Genomic DNA, 21912 nt, shown 5'->3' with positions numbered 1-21912 from the left:
GTTTCGCTCCATTGCTGAGTTGTACAGCTGTGTGTAGTGCTTTTAGTCACACTTTTTGCGGTGTGATTGCTGCCACACTCCTACTATCAATCAATAAAGTTATTACCGTCCACGCAGACAGTCAGACCTCAGTTTCCTCCTTGTCTGTGTCCCTGTCACTCTGGAGTGCTGGAGCGACTATCGAGCGATTCACTGGGTTCTTCCCTGACCTTTACCGCGTCTGTCTACCGAGTTTGGTGCTAATCCGCCCAGTTGTTTTTGCTTCACACTGTGTTGTATAGTCAGATCAGATACGGTTCTGCAGAGACAGCAAAGCATAGAGAGTAATAAATGACATAATAAACAGGAACGTGCGGCGTCTCCGATGGGCGTTTCTGATTTTACCTACGCTCCTGACGTTAATTTGTTATTTATCGCAGGCAAATATAAACACCGCAAAACCATGTGAGGAAAGCGATTCCTCAGAAAGCAGAGGAATTAAGTCTGCGGCACGAAGGGCAAACTCAGTAGATTCAATTCATTCCGCTTGATAACCACTGACAGCGTGATGAATGAACACACCCTGAAGGTATTAAGCAGTAAAAGATGCAGGGTGATATTTACATCATAAGCATATTTTGATATGCACAGTGTGCTGTTCCATATACAAGGAGGTGAATGCACACATGAAAGAGTTGGGAGGGAAGTAAACAATACCGCTCGCTTCATCTGTTCTCTCAGTCGACCTCCCTCTCGCTCATTGAACGTGCAAATGTGCACGTTACCTCCAAAGTCACATCAAAGCGTCGTAAAGTGAAGACAACGGGAGGCCAGGAAGGACAGATTGATATTTTTAATCATGCAGCTAAATAAGGATTTCAAAGTCAATAAGTACGTTCACTAATACGATATGATGATTCCAAAAAGGACGTGCACTTCAGTTTAGCTCACATCGACTCAGCTACGTCAAATCGTTAAATCCAAGTGATTTTTCATAACGGCACACGAGCTGCAGGATGAGAAGCATCATGTGACTCCTCATGGTGCTTTAAGGACAATAGCTAATGGTGCTGCAAGACTCAGTTAAATAAAGCTTAACCACATCATAAAAGAGAGCGAGTAAGAAGAAACATGCAGGTGCACAGCAGTCAGGAAAAAGCCACATTAAAGCACAATGCGATTAGAAAAGTTTGAGAACCACTGCTGCGCGACACACTCCGCCGCCTGCGAGTTCTTTGGTTTAATGTGGAGTAAATGTATTTATTCATATGAGGTTTTCCGCAACTCGCTGAATATCTTTCTCCTAGAACTCGGTGAAAATATTTATCTGGAGTTCTGCTCCTCAAGAGAATGTGGGTAACACATGAAAAGTTTACCACTGTGTTTTTATCCGTCCTTATGGAGGGTGGAGTATGTAAATGAAGGCGTAATGTCACCATTCGAACCGAGATTTCCTTTAACGTTTCCTTTAAAGCGTGTTTTAATAATCTGCAGCATATTCAGCTTTTGAAACGGGCCACAGTCGTCCACTAAGAGCCGATTGATGGGTCGTAAACCGCGCGCAGTAATTGGTAGCAAGTGGTAAGTACTTGGCAAGTACGGACCACTGTGCAGTGTAATTTTCTTAATTTGTTCCAATACTCATTCCCAGAGGGAAGCACAAGCATCATTATTGTCTCCAAAACATAAGCACGTCATCAGCTGTTTGTCTGAGTCAATGACTCACAGTCTATTAATCAGAAAGTAGAAATTTAGGGATTACAACAAGAAACATTTGGTAATAAAAAAAAGCAAGAGGGCTGCAGGATTCCATGGACTGTCAATGGGTTCAAGACAACACTGTGAATCTATTATATGTTTTATATGAACACTTCATCTAATGTTTTTTTGTTCGCAAGTACAAATAAAATGTTTGAAACAGTAAATAAAGATAAAGAACACGTCTTCATTTGCTTCCACTATCCAGAAATGAAGCCAGAACATCCCAGGACGATCGTCCAGGTCCCATCCACTGACATGGAGGTGGGGTTTATGGCCTATACTGCAGCCAGCCACCAGGGGGCAATCAAAACACTTTGGTTACACCTTTGGGAGCTGTCCTGAAGTTCGTCTTTTTGGTGAACTAAGTTAATTTGGAGACTGAATCCACACTTGCCCTGATTGGACGGAAACAACTAGTTCTTCTTCTTCTCATTAAAAGAAAATAAACCTGCTGAGAGTGCAGCTTCTTTTCAAACTCTCCAAAACCAGCCACGATTTCATTAATTCTTCAGCGAGAGCTAATCTACACCACTTGCCATGTTTTGTAAAAAATACAATAATTATGTTTATCCACCGAGACAAAATCTAATTTGAACAACGTCTTTCTCTGAAAAAAACCCCCCAAACAATGGAGGCAATTTAAAGCTGAAATAAATTAGTTTCTGATTTTTCTAATTTTTAAAAAAATCTCTATTGTGTCGGAGTGTTTAACAAAGAGCAGCAGGTTTTTACCTTGATGGCAGTGGAGGCGATCTGGATGTGGTGCAGCTTGTGCAGGGTGCTCTCCCGGTCGATGAAGTAGGAGGCGGCCAGCTGATGCAGAGCCTCCAGAGTCACGGCCGTGCCGTTGGATTCGCTCACCTCAGTCGTCCGACTCAACTTCCGCTTGTCCACAAAGATCATTAATGACTCTTCCCCTATGAATACACACATACGGGTGAACAGTTACATCCATAAACTTCATTTATGACTCATCCCCTGCAACATAAAAGCAGAAAAAAATGCTCTCAGTGGAAAGAGCTGTGAATATTAACCACCGACAGGTGCTCAGCTGTATATTCGCTCACACACGCAGAAAATACAGGACGTCTGAAAATGCAAAAGCTGCAGAGAGAAAATTTCGAAATCCCAAATTTAGTTATAATCCCTCTCCAGCGATGGTGCACAAATGGAGACGCTGTCGTTCGATACAAACACAGCCGAGGCTTTCAGACGACGGCGTATTGACAGACGCTAGAAGGAGTGAAGGATCAATAGAGACGGGCTTTCTAACAACATTAGGTTTTATGGGCGACGTGGTTTTAATTTGGAGAGACACTCGAGCTGACATACAGTACATTAACACTGGGAATAGAGAAAGGTTACACTTGCTTAACAGTTCATTCTCTCCGTCACTGAAACCTTTAAAGAGCAAGAACATCACCGCTGCTGTGAGATACATGTGCAATACAATTTACAGGTATTGGACAGCGACGTGTTAATTACAGAGGTGGTGGTAGATGAAGTGATTTAACCTGTGGTCAAAGCCAGGCCCCTACTTTCATTTTTTTTCTTCTAGCTATTTATCTCCTGGTTCTGTCTTTAATATTTAGCCTCAACACATGAGAGTGGTGTCCATCTTCTGATCTGACAGCAAGAGAGCAGATGAACATATTTTCAGAAATGTTCAAGGAGACATATGATCTACTTCAGTTTTTCCCTTCCCTGTAGTGTGTTAGAGGTTTTGAACTCAGAGGTAATGCTTTCATTGCCGTTTTTTTGTTACCAGGATTACAAAAAAAAATCTTTTCAAACATGGTGGAAGAGTGGGAACCGGGGTTCGATTCCAGGGTCAGATCCAGGAATTTCTTTTCATCATTTCTTTAACACGCTTGGTGGAGGGATGCACTCCCCGAGTCTGCAAAATCAAATTCGCCCAAAGTCTGAGGGAGCTCCTCTCTCTTACAGAAAACACCGCTCCTAAAGCTCCTGAAACGCTTCATCGGTAGTGCGGCCAAAACTCCCACCACTGTGATGCCCAACATTTGCATTATGCATGTGACGCGGCTCGTCTGGCTCGACCGAAAAGTGTAGGGCGTCATTTCCTATTTACGAAGTAAAGTCTGAGGAATGTTGTGTTTTCTGAACACTGTAAACCTTTTAAAGTCACAACACAAACACGAGAGGTGATATATGAATATTTGATATCCTGTATTTATTACCTGTAGGTGGTATCAATAATAATCCCAGTAATATCCGTATAAAATACGTCCCCAAGCAAAGGATGAATGCAGTAGGTTATATCAGGCCACACTGAGGCTGTTGTTCTCCTCTCATAATGCAGAGAATTGTGTTTGTTATCTATTTTAAATACTGTTGGTTTCCAGCGTGGCTCTGAGAGTTTGTGCACAAGAGACAAAAGATGAAAAGAGCCAGCAGAGGAGCTGGGAGGAGATCGTGCAGCAGATAACCACGGGAGCTTTGCTCAGCATTACAGCTCTTTGGCTAACTTGCATCTATTGTTGTGGAAGCAGACATTTTAGTCAAACAAGCCTAAACACAGATTTTACTCATTGAATCAGAATATGAGCTTAAACAACCATTTATCATCTCATATTCACAGCTGGGCCAATATCTAGTGAAAGACTCGGTTGTTATAGCACAATGTACAAAGCGTTAGAGCTTAAAACATGTTTCACAGCGAGCCGTTGCCAAAGATTACTCCTTTTTTTGCTTTAATTTGAGAGTCAATGCTCGACAATAGCAGCGATGTGAGAGCAAGGTAAAAAAAAAAGGTTCCTGGAACATTTCCTGTGGTTTCAAAGAGCCACATGTCCGTCCTTGGTCTGCACCACCTGGAGGCCACAGAGGTCACCTTTTAACACCGGCTTTTCTCCCTCAGGTTGGAAAAGGTAGGTCAAAGAGAAGACACAAAGCTCATCTCACCTCCTAGCGTAGCGGAGAGCAGGAAGTGGGTTCCGTATTTCCTGATAATGTTGTCAGTGATGGCGCTGAGACTGGGCCTCCTGCCCAGCTGCCTAATGGTCTGGAGGAACTCAGGGTCCAGCGGTAAGGTAAAGCCATTGTTCTCCTGCCTCTCCAGGGCCAAGCTGTTCACCTTCCAGCGGCCAAACTCCCTGCAATGTCACACAAACACAGTGTAAGCAAAAGACACACAACACGAGAACGCTGCATGCAGACATTGGAGAGAGGACAAGGGTCAATCAGACACCAAGCACCGTTTGAAGTTAGACACCACGAGCTTCGTGTTTGGAGAGCGTCTCCATCATTGTCAGAAAGTGACGGCAATCTGGAAACGGTTTTGAGACGCTCCCATTGGACACAGAATGAAAAGTCTGAATCCACGAGTTGTTTTCTGTCTCGTGAAAAGGAGGAAAATGTTGTTGGGATTTCAAAGTGGACAGGACACAGCTTGCCTCTCAGGAGGAGGCTCACATTCAGATCTGTTCCTTGCCGGGCGTAAAATATCAAGTCCATATGACCTCTGAGTGAATCTTCTGTGCCACCCTTTTAAAGATGAATGGTGTCATGCTGCTTCTACCTCCGGCTCAGTGAATTGCTTTTGCGCCGCGGTGAAAAACATTGTGCTTTTCCACCGATTTTAAATAATAGCGCAATCTTTTCTCATCTCAAGTCACTTTTTAGAGGCGCTGCTGTTCGACGGGCTATAATCATGGTTGGAGTCTTGCTGCTTTCAGGGCCTCTTCTGCAGGGAACAGGCCTCATCTGAAGCCGTTTGATATTCAGCCTGGCCTGGGAGCATGCCAGCTGCCTTTATCTACCAAGTGCAGACTGTGAGCTGCTGCTTGATGCATAGATTAGCTCTATTCAAATACAGCCGGTAATAAACATGCTTCTGTCCCAACCTAGTAGGGAAGAAATTGAAGACCTTTCAATCTCTGCTGGGTAGAAGGTTGACTTATCTCTCAGGAAGAAGGACCTATAAATAAAATGGAATATTTTCTACGAGTAGGGACGTGTTTTTTGGTTAATGGGGCTGAAATAACAAAGATTTACATTCAAAAATAACCAGTGATATGTCAAAGATTGGTTGCAAAACAAAGTATTACCACATTTTTCCATATATTTATGTAGATAGTACACAAAATAATAGACTATGCATATAGTCAATATTTACAAACAGATATCAGCTTCTAGTCTCGTTGCAGATTCACCATGCACCATGCACCATGCACCATGCATGACCTTTCTCAATGACACAAAAGCAGATTTTTCACTTTGAAAAATTAAATGCGGTAAAAAATGTTTGTGGCACCTGATCGCAAAATCAAAAACACCTAAGACACGAATATTCAGTTCTGTCTGTTCAGCTACTTCGCAGAAGAATAAATAAAGTCATTATAAACTGCAACAGTGCAATATTCTATTCAACCACTTCTCAGTGTTTTTGTTACGCAATGAAACCGACAACACAGACTCCAATGTCAGCTCCACAATGGCTCCTGAATTCAGAGGATAAAAGTTGTTTAACTGGCCACTGTGTCCACATCCCCATCATCAACACACAACGTCCTGCCACACGTTCTCTTGAAAATAGGGCAGGGATGATGTTTCTGCTCAGTGAGACAATAATCTGTGAACCATGACTCGAATACAGTCTGTGCATATTTTACTCCACCAATTCAAACAAAGTCAACGAAACTACATTTATTGATTTTTGTAAATTCATTAGAGAATGAAGTCACAGAAATCCTGAAGACATCAGACAGCATAAGCATTTAGTTTTATATTTCCTGTTTATAGGAAATAAATATATCCTGTATTCTTTTTGTGGTCTCCACCAGTTGTTCTCTCCTCTCCATCTTCCTTTCTTGACCTCATCTGCAGGTTGTTTTGCTCCAGAGCTGCAGGATCCAGATCTGCCTCAACACTAGTTGTTATTATCATAATTTCTTCTTTTCAATATGATTTCATTTTCCATACACTCATTATCAATAACACCATAATTCCTACAGGTATCTTTCTCTCTCCTCTTCTATCTCTATCCTCCTCTCCTTTAAACCTGGCCGAGCCCCATTCTGCTCGAGGATTTTTCCCTCTCTCCACTATCTCTGTGTTTGCTCATTGTGGCTCTCTATAATATTGTGAGGTCTCGCCCTTCCTGTGTAAAGCGCCTTGAGATAATGTACATCGTGAAGTGGCGCTATACAAATAAAACTGAATTGGGTTGAACTTTGCACGTCTTGTGTTTGGCACTGGGCGGGTCACAAACGATGGGTTTGTGATGAAGGTTTGCAGCTGCCTGCTCGCTGCAGGAAAACAGGGTTGAAGAGGTCGCTGAGACTGAGGAAAACAATAGAAGCTCCGCGGGGCTGCAGCAGAGTTATAATTCTCTGAGGATTGATTAATTATTGAAGGTTAAGCAGTTGTATCTCTGCCCTAATGTGAAGAACATTGATTTTTCAGACATTTCTTCCACTGGATTAGCAAAATTAAAAAAAAACTCCCAGTGGGCTTTTTGAACTCTAAGAAGTCTAAAGTGATTTTTACATAAATCTGCATTATGAGAAGCTTAATTTAAAAAATACATTCTGTGAATTCTAGTGAGTTTTGTCTATACCATGAGCTACTTGTAGCATCTGCACTTGTGAATCCCTTCCCGTCCAAATATTTGCTGTAGTGTGATGCAGACAGACACAATCTGCAGGTTGCACAGGACTACACAACGTGACACTATAGCTTCTTCACTGTTTGACATCAACAAACACAGCATCTGGAAAAACTGCCAGCTTATGTGGAAGTCCCTCAAGCTGTCAACGATTTAAACAGTTCTCTCCAAAAAAGGGCTTGATAAAGAATCGTCTTCACAATGACGCAAATAGATGCGTACAAACCTGCAGCCCTCCAACAGCCGGCAGATGCCGAGCGAGGACACATGCCCACACACATGCAACAACACACCCTGAAGCTGCAAACATCCAAACAAAGCTGCCCTCGCTGCGACAACTTCTATCGCCCAGAATATCGCGGAGAGTCTCGCGGCGCGGGGCCCGCTGCCAATCAATCCCTCCAATAACAATGATCCCCTCCGAGAAAAATACAAAACAGAAAACAGCTCATTAAGGCCTATTTCATGTCTGCGCTTCTATGTAACGATCGGCCATTAGTGTTTCTCTCCGTCCGCTGGGGCCGGCTGAAGCGGGGAGCAGCAGAGAGCGAGTGGGGAGAGCTTAAACCTGATAGACACACCGACTTGCTGTGGCGCTCGCTTGATGGACATTTATGAATGGGGCCACAGTCAAGCTGCAGAACACAGACACACACACACAGATTTGTTGTGGAAGACTTCTCAATACAACCGCACCTTTCCCACAACACGCACTTAGACATACATCTGACGTTTCATGGAGAACTGCAGGTTTATTTCACCCTGAACTCGTCTCAGTTGGAGGCAAAACATAAACATAAACACACACGCACACACACAGGCGGCAGGTTTATTTCACTCGTAGCTCTGTGCAGCAGGGGGCTCGATGCAGAGCTACCTGTCAGCCCCCCCTCCGAGCACCGCAGCCCCCTGCACTCGGAGGTGAGGGGCTGCAGGAGTCACGGGGTGCAGGGGGCAGAGCTGACGGAGTCGTGCCCTGCAACCTGTCCATCACTGCCCCGGTGTCTCACTTCCATCACAACGTACAGACGCCCTGAGGCGCCGCTCGGTGCCCGACATAACAAATCAGGGAGGCAGCCCAGCGAATGAGCTGCTGATGCAGTTGAAACGCGCAGCAGAGCGTGAGGATGCAGATTGTGTTCGGTCAGTTCAGTGTGTCACTGAGCAGGCGAGGGGGGAGCGCATGTGGGGATCAGGGTGAGACAATCTTCGGATGGAAACAAAAACATCTGAATTCGAACAGCAGTTATCTGGAAAACTGAAACTGCCTTTCACCTCTATAAAGTTTCTTCTGTAAGTTAGATCAGTTCAGTATCCTGATAAAAATGTCTTTACCTCTGTTTTCTTTGAATTTCCCAGTTTTTTCTCAATTGCTTTAACTTCATGTTTCCAAATAATTTAACCACCGAGCAGAGTTTGATTCAGACTCTGACTGTTTTCATGGGGCCTCGTATATCATATAAACACTCGCTGGCACTGGCCCACATCCACTATTGTTTGGATCAGCCTCAATGTCATTATTCTTTGTGAGAAACACCTTGGGGAGCGTCTATATAAAGACCCTCTTCAGGGTGAAATCCTGACCCCTGGTTAATAAAAAGCCCACAAGCTGTGTTGTGACCGCTTCATCATTCTGTTAAATGATTGAAAACCAGAAGCAACTCTCACGCTTTGGTTGGAAACCGTTTTAAATTAGCGTAGGAATTGAGCACGGTTGATTTGAAACCATTTCAGAAGAATATGAGCATGAGTTCTGTTATTTGTTGTCATTAGCCTGACTTCATCGGTGGCCTGTGAACTGCACGCAGGAAATAATCACAGAGCAGCAACGTGTGATTACATGAAGGACTCTGAAACTGACCCATTTGGAGACGACTTTCCTCAAACTTGTGCACATCTGCACACACGTTGTCCAAAGAGCGCAACATTTTCGGCAAAACATAATTCAAAGGTTTACTGTTTTCAACCCATCACAAGACAAAACATAAATGAAAGGAAGGAAAGGAAAGTGAAATTGACTCGACTTTGCAGGTGTTCTGAACATTTGCATTTATACAGTTTCCGACAGCGAGCTGATTACCACTAAATACAGTTTCCTTCCGTCTCCTCGCTGTTTTACTCCGACACGGTGAAATGACTTTTACAGCAGTTAAGTCCACGTCGTTGCCCTGCACATCAAAACGCTGGATTCAGACGTGATTTATGAAAACAAACGCATAAATATTTCCTCTCTGGAGAAACAGAGGAACAAAACACAGACTCTATATTCTTCTGTAATCCATGAACATTACACAACCGTGTATCGATGGTATAAACTCCCCCTTATTTTAAGGATTGACTCAGAAAAGTCTAATTTGACTTCATAAACTCTGACTTCATAAAGTAGTGAGTCACACGTATGCATTTCATCCTATGTTGCACAGTTGGTGATCTAAATGCTGTTTAGCTGCTAGTTATTATGATTCAGGTTTATGTTCACTTGCATTTTTTTTTTCCTGCAAAGAAAGTTTGTACAAACCATATTTTAGTAACATGCACAAAAAAACGTCTTCTTTCACTTTTTGAGACTGAAGATTTCCTGCTTCTCATCATTCTTAATTTCTTCATATAATAGGAGGAGACACTGTCAACATCTCTTCTTTTATAATCTGACAGATACGTTAAGAATTAACTTTCTATGACTTGGCAGATGATTAAATGAACAGATTTTGAATTTAAAACAAAACAAAGTATTAAAATCTTTGAAAAACATTTGATGTTCAATCAGTGATATTGAAAAGTTATTTTCAGAGGCTGAGTTTGACCTGGAAAACGGCCATGACAAGATTACTTTGACGTTCTTTCCATTTACTTAATAATAAAAAGCTAGAATCAATCAAATGAAAGTAAACGGGCAGGAAACACAAAGAAAAAAATGGCACCACTTGAAAATCATTATAACTGTCGCCTGGTTATGGATTTTGTATTTTTCTAATCCGATCCCAAAAAAAAAAAAAGAACAAAAAGGCAACATTTACCATGATGGACAAACATTTGCTTTTCATTATAAAGTCCTGAGTGAGAACAAATAGTTGTGTTGTTGTAGCTGGGTTACCCCAGATACCAAAATAACTGCAGCGCAAAACAGTCGGTTGATGTGGACTCAAAGTTATTTCAAGGATCTCCCCAAAGAGAATTGTGCAAAATGAGAGAAAAGTCCTTCACGCTTGATTCAGTAAGATGCACCAAATTACATTTATTTGGACGACCCAACAAGCGAAGCACAACCGCTCTGCTGTTTCCCATGTTCCCCATTTTGCCGCAGTTTCCCTTTTTTTCCCCACTTGGTTTCATTTCATGTGACATTGATCCTCTCAACGTGTTTGGACCATTAGCTACGGAGAAGTGATTTTTTTTTTGAAATTATGAATTACACACAAAGCGTTTCTTTTCATTTGAGCGACATCAAAAGGACTTCTGCTCATGCTGGCTGCATTGCGAGCGTTTCCTCTCATGTATGTAGACATCAACTTTGTTAGCGGAGCCACCGACGAGCCAGTCCTCAGCGAACGAAATCGATGAAGGGACTCGTGTCTTTTATTCATCCCCACACCGTGGAGACGAACGAGATCAAGACGGAGGGAGCGGGTGTAATGACGTAGTTAATAGCTGCTGGTTGTGAACGCTTCACAAAATTGTCACCAACTGTTTTGTTTTTCATCATCAAACAAACATCAGGCCAATAAATTGTGAAAATCCCATCAAACCCGCTGAGAGGTCCAATAAACAAGACGACATACTGTTTCCTGCTCATTTCACTGCGTCACGTCTTTGAAGCCACCGAGCGTTCCTCAAGTTCCGCTGCCACTTGGTCCTGCAGAGGATTCCGACGCCAAATGGCACAAAATAAGTGGACTTCACACAGACGCTGCAAGACACAGATCTGACGGACTCCGTCTTTCTTCTCTTTCCTGCTTTGGCATCAAAGAAAAACTTTTGGGAGTTGGTTTTAACTTGACTAAAAAATAAAAGCTCCTCACGTGGCCTGAAGAGGCCTGAAGTCAAACCACAGAGTGAGTCACCATCACTCATCGTTCAAGAGTCTCCCCAGAGTCCCGGAAACCTCACAGAGACCAACTGACGAGGAAACAAGTTCCCTGGTCTTCGTCAAGAAGTTTTGGTTTGTGGTAAATCAAGGTAAGAATCTAGTCATGCTCATTATGTTTGTATTCCAAATGTCCATCTATGATTTTAAAGAGTTGGTTTGAACGTAGCACTGAGCTCCTCCCATAGATGGCGCTGTCTCCATTCTTAGTTAATATTCGCACTCAGACAATAATTTTAACTTTACCATAAGTAACTTGTACGTAGGTGTGAATGTGAATATGTTGGCCCTGTGACACACTGGAGACCTGCTCATGCTGTGAACCGTCTGTCGCCCACTGACGACTGGGATTCACTCCAGCTAACCTCCCTCGAAGGATATAGATAATGAACAGAGCGCTCAATTGTCGGGATCAAATAACAGAATCGTGATCGCAGAGGCATTTAGAAAAATGAGTGAAACTTGGCAAGTAAAGTGATGTGAGGTTACAAAGGCTCAAATTTTGAAAAACCCAGGTTTATAATTTTAGCAAGAAAATAAACCAGGAAAAACGATAATTTCTCTATTTTTCTATAACCAATGTGGTGGAACTCAGTAGTTTCCACAATACACTGTAAAGTAAAGTGTACAACCGACGTTTACACCAACGGTGCATCCATCATGCATTGCGGTCACAGCAGAGAGACGAGAGGGCAAATGTAAAAACGTGTACAAACTGAGGGTCACAAGGTTATTTCTACATTGAAAGACGGAAAGTCAACGTGCTTTTCATCTCAAAGTATTATGTGTAAAATAAACATTTAAAAACGATTTCTCTTGCTCTATCGCTCTGCGCTCTTTGAGGAAGAGGAAAAACTAATTTAACCTTATTTTAGTCTGTTGAGGTGAATCAACCTCAAAGCCCACTTTGTGAAAATGTGAAGCACGAAAATGTTTTCAGAGGAAAGGCTTCGTTAGAAAAAAAAAAAAAAAGAAGGTAATTGTATTATTGATTTCTGGAGTCCCTGAATATTACTAACACCTCTGATAATAGAATGCAATGGGGAAGGAGAGAGCGGATAATGTGCAGCAGGGTTTGCTGACATCGAGACCGCTGTTTCCTTTTGTGCAGCAATTTGTCATAACATTGTTGACAAGACACTTTCCTCCAAACACAAAACAAGGAATGCCAGGAGTCACACCGTGCTCACAATTGGGCGTGAACATACTGTTAATGCACACTGCAGCCAAAGCAGCACAGCGTATGTGCAGAAGAACAACACACGCTTCTGCGTTTAAACACTGAAACAGCCGTCAACGCCATTACGAACATTACGAACTCGGGCTTCATCCACAAGAATACGTTTTCATTTTTAAAAGCGAGGTGTAAACAGGAGGAGGATTATCTACTACTGTCTAATAAGAATGAGAAACAACCAACTCAGAGCAGGGACCTGTTTCTGACAGAGGCTGTTTGTATTCACCACCGAGGAATGAGTCACGTGAGGTCGGCATCAGTTCAGCAGACGAGCCGAGTCAAATAAACCAAAGTTCAACCAAACAAAAGACACGCTGAGTTCAACTTCACGTTGTTTTGTTGAAAGTTTATCGAACTTTGTGTCTGAGACATGGAGAAACATCTCTAATGTGATATTTGCTATAATTTTGTGTATATTTATATTTATAGATCAGGTTATTCATCTTGATCCCCCCCCCCCGGTGGCAGGCTGCAGTATAGATCATAACTGTATCCTCCTCCTCCATGTTACCAGATGGGACATGGACCAAAATAAGTCATCAGATGGTTTCTTTTATTTCAGCTGGTTCTTATCTGGTATATGTTGCGGGGTTTTTTTTTTTTATTTGACGCTATGAAGACACATGGAAATGTCCTGATTAACAGCTGAGACTGACCCGTGATTGGTCGAGTGCACGTAAACAGCTGAACCTTAACACCACGGCTCCGCTCCACGATAACCACAGCGCAGACTCGAAATGACGTCAGCAGAGAGATGCAAGATGGCAGCGCCCCGTGTTTGAGATATATACTAACTTCATTCTTGTGCCGTTCACTCAGTTTCACAAACTGGTTTTATTTGAGAGTTTTAGAAAGAAGTAATTCTTTAACAATCTATAATATATATTAACATTGCAGATGCACTTTGATGCAAAGCTGTTCTTTAAATATAAGATGACGATCAAAGGGATGAAACAATATCTCTTGAAACTGGTATAAAAGCTCTTTAATTGCAGTTATCCTGGCTGAAGCGATCCAAACAGAACCCCCTCATGCAGAGTCTCTCTTTCATGAAAGCTTATTCCGTGGACCTCTGGCCCTGATAACTCCCCCATCACACACTTGTCAGAAGACATAAGCTCTGTGCTGGGTGAAGTCCTCGTCACTGCCTTTGCTGGTGGTGATGGGGACGAGGAGGACGCCGCTCTGCTTCTGTCCCGAAGACACGTTCAACCTCTGGCTGGAGGACGCCACAGAGACTCGTTTCACACACGAGAGAAAACGTCCAGCTCCTCTGCTCCCTCTCGGCCTGATCTGCCCAGAAAATATTTACCATAATAATTCCCAGGCTCTAACATATTGACTGTAAACAGACAAGACCACTGCAACAAGGATGAACGGCCCTCACCTGCAACTGCAGTTCACACTGTGAACCACCAGGTCACGTTTCACTGGGTTACGTATGTCGGCAGAGTGGAGGGGCAGAGGGGAAGTGCAGGATTGTGGAGGTAAATGAAGCATGACATGAACCTGCTGCATATAATCGTCTGTTTTATTGTAATTATACCAAAGTGGAATCATCAGTTTTATTCTATTCACCTTTTTAGGCTTTGTTTTGCTCGTACAGATTACAGAGGCAAAGATCCCAAAGCCACTTGGATTTAGCAACTGTACGAGTTTGTTTTTGTGAAATCTGACAAATAGATTCTCTTGCACACTCCTGACTTTTTTTGATACCATTTTAATAAAATCCGGCTAAAGTTTTATTTTTCATCTCCTTGGTGTTTTCTCTCTGAAACAGATTTACAACATATCAAATAAACTATTTACCACAACTTGTTGTTTGTCTATTAACATTATGACAATAAACAAAAAGTCTGATTACCGCATGACTGCAGCCATTTCACCAAATTTCAGTGTCTGTAAATTATCGCGAGCTACAGTCTCAGGAATCTGGTGGAGGAGGTTTTGAAGGAGGCTCTGTAACGTCAGGCAGACTTGAATACTGAGAGCAGCTGAGGTTCTTGCATTGAAACACAAATCAAGTTTGTGTTCTCAAATTTATTCCAGGCACGTTGAAGTGTTTCATCAAATTCATTGCCAGCAATGTCCTTTCTGCATATGTTGCATCGTGTGCTATTGGCAAGCCTGATTGGCTGGACAGTGTCCTTCCAGCATGTCTCTATGACACGTGTGTGTAATGTTACATCATCAGCGTGATTAGATCCTGATATACACAGGCCTGATGTCAATTTGCTCATCGATGCTGTACTTTACTCCTGAGGAACCTTTTGGTACAGAATGAGCAGGTGGCCTTATTTCTACGTATCTGTTCTTCTACATAAAGATGAAGAACACGTCTCCAGTTCCTCCGACCGTACATTTACGGAGCAAAATATGCTGCGGCCATCTTGCACTAATGGTGTCTGCAGAGTAGTGATCATGGAGTGAAGACGAGGTAACGAGTTCCCACCGAGAGTCTCACCTGGATTTTAAATCACCAAATAACTCATTAAACCAAACTTATTATTAAATGAACATTGCTAAAATGAAGGAGGCTAGGTTTATGATCTATACCACAGCAAGCCTCTAGGGGGTGATCAAGATAACAGGGCTTTTTTGTGGAGCTGTCACGTCGTCCATCTTATATGAGGTCAGAGGTCAGTGTCATATACACCAAAATTCAAGTCTCGTGTGAAATGGTTTTACATTTAAACTCAATGTCTCGCAAACCTGTTGAAAGTAATTTGTATTTGATGTAGGGGCAGTGGTCGTCCACTCCTTCAACCGTAGTGTATTCAGGAACCCCTAAAAATGATGGGGGAGACGGAAATTCCCAAATGCTTTACAAACGGACGAAGCGAGTCGAGATGGCAACCGCTGCGGATAAAATGCGCACAAATGTAAGAATGAAATCTTACAAACTAACCATGAAAAAATCTAATCCAGCAGAAACACTGGTTTGGTGGGACAGGCGATGGTTTAGGTATTCCACATATTTAACGGGATGTTCCCGACTTGACTTTTAGAATTTTTCACCTTTTTGCAAGGACAAGCTCGTATTGGTTCACCTGTCCAGTCTGTTATTGACAAAACAAACTTCTTCTTTGTCTTAGCATATTTGTAAAACTTTGAATCCTGCGTTCTTTACATCTTTATTTACCAGCCTGTCTTTGTTCCTGCGGCACTTTGCTGTGCGTCTTTGTACGTTGCTGCTGCCACCGACTGCCAATCACCTTTCAGCATACCTTCACACTGCCTGCAAAGGTATCCAAAAATACAAGCTGTCCGCAGTGAAGGAAACGCTCCTAATGCAGCGAGCAGAGGAGACGCGTTTGAAGCCTTTTCTCAAAGCAACTCGGTTCATGTGGCTGCCAGGTTCTGACCTCACTGGGTCGTTGTTCGTGCAAAGCCCTGAAAAGAAAACCAAGCAGTGCCTTGAATTTGTTAAATGAAAAATGCAATATGCTTCAGAGTCTTTAAGAGTTTGGCGTTTTACTTTGCTGTGCATGTTCAGTAAGGTGTGGTCTGTGAAAGCATTTTGTTTCCTTGCACTGCATTATGACGTATTCCTTACAGCCCTCTTCTTCCCTCTTCTTCTCTTTGCTTCGTGCAGCAGTCTACACATTTACTCCATCCCCGTTTAATAATCTATTCTAAATGTGCTCCTCCACCTGAAGCGTTTCAAAAACACAACGCCACGGTCACGCACACGACAGAGATAAAGCACAATAGGCTCTGCCTTCTCTCAAATTAAAACGGCATGATTACACAGTGCAGCGCAGGTATTGTGATGTCGTGCCTCTGCACCCTATCTCCTCCACAAACATGTTTGTAATATAATTGAAACACTAATCACTCCATAATTACGAGACGACTCCTTATATCAAGTGAAGTCGATAGAATAGCCAGAGAGCGGAGTGAGGAGAAAACATGGGAGATGAGGCGTGATATAAAAGTTATGGTCCATGAAGAAGAAGAAAGGAGGAGCATTTGAATAATATGTCTGTGGATATGGCTCCACGACACAAAAGGAGACACGGAGCAGGAGATTCTCTCGTACGCTTTCGAAACATCTCAGGCATCTGAATTATTAAAGGAAACTTATTTTTTCCATTTCAGGTGCACGTGGTGGAAAAGCAAACGTGCAACCAGTCGACTCTCGACGTGAATCAAAAGCCAGAAAACTGTTGTTAGATGTGTGACCTTCGTTTGCAGAGGAATGAATACATGAATGAAAGATTAAGAGTTTTTAAATCTGCTGAACCCATTATCACCATTATGATATTTGATCAGACCTTGAGAAGAGAAAACCTCTTTCACTCAAAAGCTTTGCAGTTTGAAAATCACAATTACTTAATAAAAGATGAAATAAAACCTCACATTATGCATTTGTGGCAGGAAGCTGTGATTCTCCAAGTTGTTTTTGATCTGGTCTTTGAAACGGTACGAAAGATACTTGAAAACACTTTATTGCCTCTAGTCTAAATAAAACCTTCTGTATTTTTCTTATTAACTCATTTATAATATTAGGAAATGGTGACAAGGGGTTCCAGTGCACTGACCAACCAGCAGGGGGGGATAAATCTCTGGTTCCTCTGATGTCCCTTCCTCTGTACTCCAATTCCTCCCGCTGCTCCCCCGCTCCTCTCATCCCCGACTCCCCCTCCTGCCCCCTGACGGGAAAGGCCAACTGAGCTCTGGAGAATATTTATGAGCGCGGGAGAGCAATTGGTTTGAGATCATTCCACGAGGGAGGAAGGGAAGGAGCGAGGGATGGGTGAGTGGGAGCGAGAGAAAAGAGAGATAGACGTGGGGATAAGGCGAGAGGGAGAGGTGAGATTTTAATGTTCCTATTTAACCTTCTTTTAAACCCTGTGGTTAATTAAAAATGATTTCTTATTGCTACTCCACTTTCTCTGCACGTGCTTGCACAGCAGTCTCTCTATTCATGCGAGGACCAGAAGCGTCGAGGGAAAAATGTCCAGACTCCTCAGAGGCCACTTTGGGCTTTGGTCTCGGATCTAGGATTTACAATGAAGCTGTGACGATTCAAGGAGGCGATAACAACCCTGCTACTGACCCATAACAGAGGGGAATGTGTCTTCGAGAAGCAGAATCGAGTTTCTTACCGATACAAATGACTTTGTCTGGATTTTTGTGGATTCCAAAATTCATGAGTCAGTTTTGGAGCAGAATAAAAGAAAAAAAAAGAGAAAGTGTGCATCCCATTCCAGTTTGAAGGCACTTCTGATCTCTTCAGTCCTCGACTGCTCAGCGAGGGATGACACTGCTGCGGGTGCACGATATTTATTTATTTATTTAAAGCCTTAAAAAAAAAAGCAATGACAACACAGGAATAGCACTTGCACTTTTTAACAGGATGATATTTTACTTCTTCACTCAAGTTCCTATTGGATTTTTGCTCTAATTAGCCGGCGTACTTTCATCCTTCAGGGGAAACTGAAAAGGCCACAGCCCCTCCAGGGGGAAAGAAGATTACGCGTCAAGTTTGCATTTCTAGATATTTGCTGATAGAGGTGAATGCAAGTCATAGTATAGGTTACCTAATGCTAAAAAGTCAGGGCCGCAGCTTTGGACACAAAAGTGGTCAGTGAATGTTGTGTATGGAAATAGCCAGTGAATTTGCATGCAAGTAGGGCGGGGCGGACTGGGGAGAAAAGGGAGGTACGGAGGCAGAGAGAAGAAGCCAACAGAGAGAAAGTGAAGGAGGAAGTGATGGATGAGTGCAGGCCAATAGCGCTACATTCTCTATCTCTGCCTGGCATTGTCACCCCTGTCAGCTGCTAAATGCCAGTGTCAGTCAAACCTCTGTTCAGCTGGCATCAGCTCCTCCACTGCACAGCTGCGGACGCTCCGACGGCAACGCTCCCGTCACCGAGCATCAAAACACTTACCTGGCACACGCACGCACGGCGTCAGACACATCACACACCCTCAAGAATGCCAACACCGTCACACTGAGACATACGCTGTCCTGTGTGGAAGCATGTTGTCTGAAATCATCACACCGAGCTTTATTTCAGGAACTGTGAAAAATGCATGATGAAAAAAAAAAAAAAAAAAGGTTTTGTTGGGATTATAAAAAGAACACAAAGTGCGTACTTTGGCAATAACTAAAAAAAAAATGTGTTTAAAAGATGATATATCGCTCACACGAACACACACACACCAACATGTTCAGCTGACATACTGTGTGTGACTGAACATACAGTTTACTGAACCACCACATAAAAGAATTTTATCAGTCTGTGTAAATGCTTCGGAGGCGTTTCAATACTGAACACACTAAAAACCAGCACACACACACACACACACACACACACACACACACACACATGCATGCACACAGACTAACAAATGAAGAAAAGCAGCCACGTACAGCCGAGGTTTGCCTGTGTGCATAATTCATTATATCTACACGTCGAGTGAACTTCAGAGTGGAACGTGAGAAATGATGAAACTGTCATCCTCTATTTTGAGATGCAGGATTCACAATTGCCAATTTATGTCAACAAAATATATTTCCATTTGAAACAGTGCTCAACTACCATTTTTCCCTCTGATATACACAGACAGCTTAATATTGTTATTACGTGCATTCCTATGTGGGAGTTCACATCTTGATATATGACTTTAATTCCACTTTCTTGTCTCTGGGGGGAAAAGGAATCTGAATAATGTCACCGTAGTGAGGCTTTCAAACAATACCCTGCTGCCTGTGAGCACAAACCACGACACATCTCACCACACACTTCTGAAACCGTCCTGTCTACCCACTGTCACACATCAACTGGCTCAGTCAGATGTCTGCTACATCCCGCTGCTTTGCCCAAACCCTCCTGCGGTATCTTCACTTTGAGTTTCCACTGATATTCAGCAAGCCGTGGGTTTGTATCATACTCAGACCATATGTCTCTGCTGCCCACAAAGAGAGAAAGCAGGCAGACGACAGCGGATGCACGCAGAGCTTCCATTTGTATGCAAAACTCCACTAAGTAATCTTCTCAACGCTCATCCCACAGTTTGCCTCCCACTAAATCTGCATCTTCAATGGTCTACAGAAACGTATTATGTGATCTGTTGCCTATACTTTTCTGAAGATCCTGCAAAATGCCTCTTTCCCCTCGACTCAAGGCCGCAGGAATCTGAAACCAAAGGATCTCAGGCATCACATCTCTGCATCTGGGTCATTTTTGGATTTCACAAACAACCATCCCTGACCCTGCTGTCCCGTCGTCTCTCACCTGTATATCTTGTACTTGGTGGTGAATCCTTGCTGGTAGCGCTCTGTGAAATCAACAAACTCCTGCGAGCGCTGAAAAGGACCCTTGTCCGACAGGAGCCAGCCGAGGGGCCCGGTGGAGCCACTGAAGCCGGCCCCGGCATGGTCGGCCGCCCCGGCCCCTACTGACACCCAGCTCTGGAGCAGGCTTAGTGTTAACCACCTCCATAGAAACATGAGGGCCGTCAGTCTAATGGAGATGCACGGGCCACTCATGCTGCTTCCCCCGGCCCCGGTGACTCCTCATTCTCCTGCACTCTGGATGAGTCCTGCTGAGAGGAGGAAGGAGTGGAAGAGGGAGAGGAGTTGAACACTGTCATTTTTGCTTTTGGATGTAAGTGAGATGAAGATGAACTGAGGAGGCTGCTTATGTTCAGTGTTTCTAGGTCACAAATTATGGCAGAGGGGAATTTATAGAGCTGAGAATATCTACAATTAATTTATCCCACATAATTAAACAAAGAAACACGTTTATATCTTTAAATTCTACGTTGGATTTTATATTAGAGTATAACATGTCTGAAGATTATTTTTCGGGGCTTTAATGATTTTAATTTTACCTTATTCTGTAAGTATTGTGATCTGGTCAGAATCGGTCTCCTCAGAATCCCCCGGTAGGACCGTGAAGTTGGGCTCGGCTCGGCGCAGACACGGGGCGGCATTGGAAAACGACTTTTCCCCTGAAGGACTTTCACCACAAATGCAAAAAAAAAGAGACGCACAATCAGGGTGAACGCAAAAGACAAGATGACATCCAAAGGTCCTCTGAGCGCACTCCTGTCCTCTGTCTTCACAGTGCCATATTTCCAGCCTCCGAAGATGCGCAATCGGTCCTGTAAGTCCAATCCACCGGAACGAGGCGCAGCCGCCCGGATACTTCAAGAGTCACACATTCCAGACAGACGAGTGATTTACACACATGACTCTTGTCGTGCATGCGGGGAATGCACAGGGGCCAGAAGACCACCTTGTAAAAAGAGGAGCATCATGGCTCTGCTCTGGATTGGAGAGACGCGCTCGGAGCGCAGGCAGAGCGCACTGGACTCCCGGCGCACGGAATGTGTGAATGGCTTTCGATGCGCTCGCTCCCTCCCTCCTGTGCCACACCGCCGCAATTTAATTTATTCCAGTAGCGAGCGCACTCCCGGTTGGCTGGGACGTAACTGGAGGAAGTGAGAGTAGGAGGTGTTCAGATGGAGGAGGAGGAGGAGGAGGAGGAGGAGGAGGAGGAACAGGCTGGATGTGGAGATGGTCATAGGATAATGATGAGCTGGAGTCAGATGCCTCGTTTTAGAAAAACCAATACAAGTCACCTGTGGTGAAGATTAATGCGCATCACTGAGGAGAAGGTGGAAACAGAAGGGAAATGAGAATACAAAGCAAGATGGCGCTTTTCATAAATCTTCTTTCTGCCAATTAAATTAACAAAGAAAAAAAATACAAAAATGTCTACTTAGAAAAACGGTGAGAGATTTGATAAAAGAAATGCTCCTTAGAATGAAATAATGAATTCACATTCTAACAATCTACGATCTATAACATGCAGTTTGTTCAAATGGATTTTTATCTCCAGGAAAATGTGAATCTGAACACTGACTGTAATGATGGTCGTAGGTTGAAGTGATGCTAGTGAAGATGATGAGAAGGAAGAGAGTGCATCCAGGCCCCCTGCAGTTCCTCTCGCTCGCTCCCTTGCCCTCTTCCCCTCTCTTCCTTTCTTCCCGCAGAATAATCATCACTTTCTCCATCAGCAAACTTAATTAGATCTGCACTATCCCCACTCTATCGTGCCGCTTGTGTGTCGGACACTGAGCGTGGATCAGAGAGAGGCAGAGAGCGGGCGAATCGCAGGGAGGGATGTGTGCGTGCTGCCTTTCAGCTTTTTTCTGTGGATGTTCAAAGGGAGGTTTTATACAGGGATTGGATTAGAGAAATGA

The 21912-nt window shown here is 43.3% G+C and overlaps 1 protein-coding gene across 2 annotated transcripts in view; it reads right to left on the bottom strand.

The window, feature by feature from the left end:
• Nucleotides 1–21139, bottom strand: part of brinp3a.1 (bone morphogenetic protein/retinoic acid inducible neural-specific 3a, tandem duplicate 1) — a 44896-nt gene extending 23757 nt beyond the window's left edge. Inside the window, exons 1-4 of one of the 2 annotated variants that reach the window (XM_020102526.2) lie at nt 20536–21139; nt 19938–20247; nt 4666–4856; nt 2473–2657 (exon numbers count right to left, since the gene is read on the bottom strand). In XM_020102526.2, coding sequence (XP_019958085.1) covers nt 2473–2657; nt 4666–4856; nt 19938–20191 — 630 coding nt within the window. In that variant the 5' untranslated portion in view covers nt 20192–20247; nt 20536–21139. The remainder of the gene's footprint in view (nt 1–2472; nt 2658–4665; nt 4857–19937; nt 20248–20535) is intronic. The other variant, XM_020102527.2, reaches the window with a different exon arrangement.
• Between the last annotated feature and the right edge of the window lie 773 nt (nt 21140–21912).

The sequence above is a fragment of the Paralichthys olivaceus genome, chromosome 3 (genome assembly GCF_024713975.1).
Source record: "Paralichthys olivaceus isolate ysfri-2021 chromosome 3, ASM2471397v2, whole genome shotgun sequence".
Classification (NCBI taxonomy): Eukaryota; Metazoa; Chordata; class Actinopteri; order Pleuronectiformes; family Paralichthyidae; genus Paralichthys; species Paralichthys olivaceus.
Note: the sequence above shows the minus strand (reverse complement) of the source record. Positions and strands in the feature narration are given on the sequence as shown.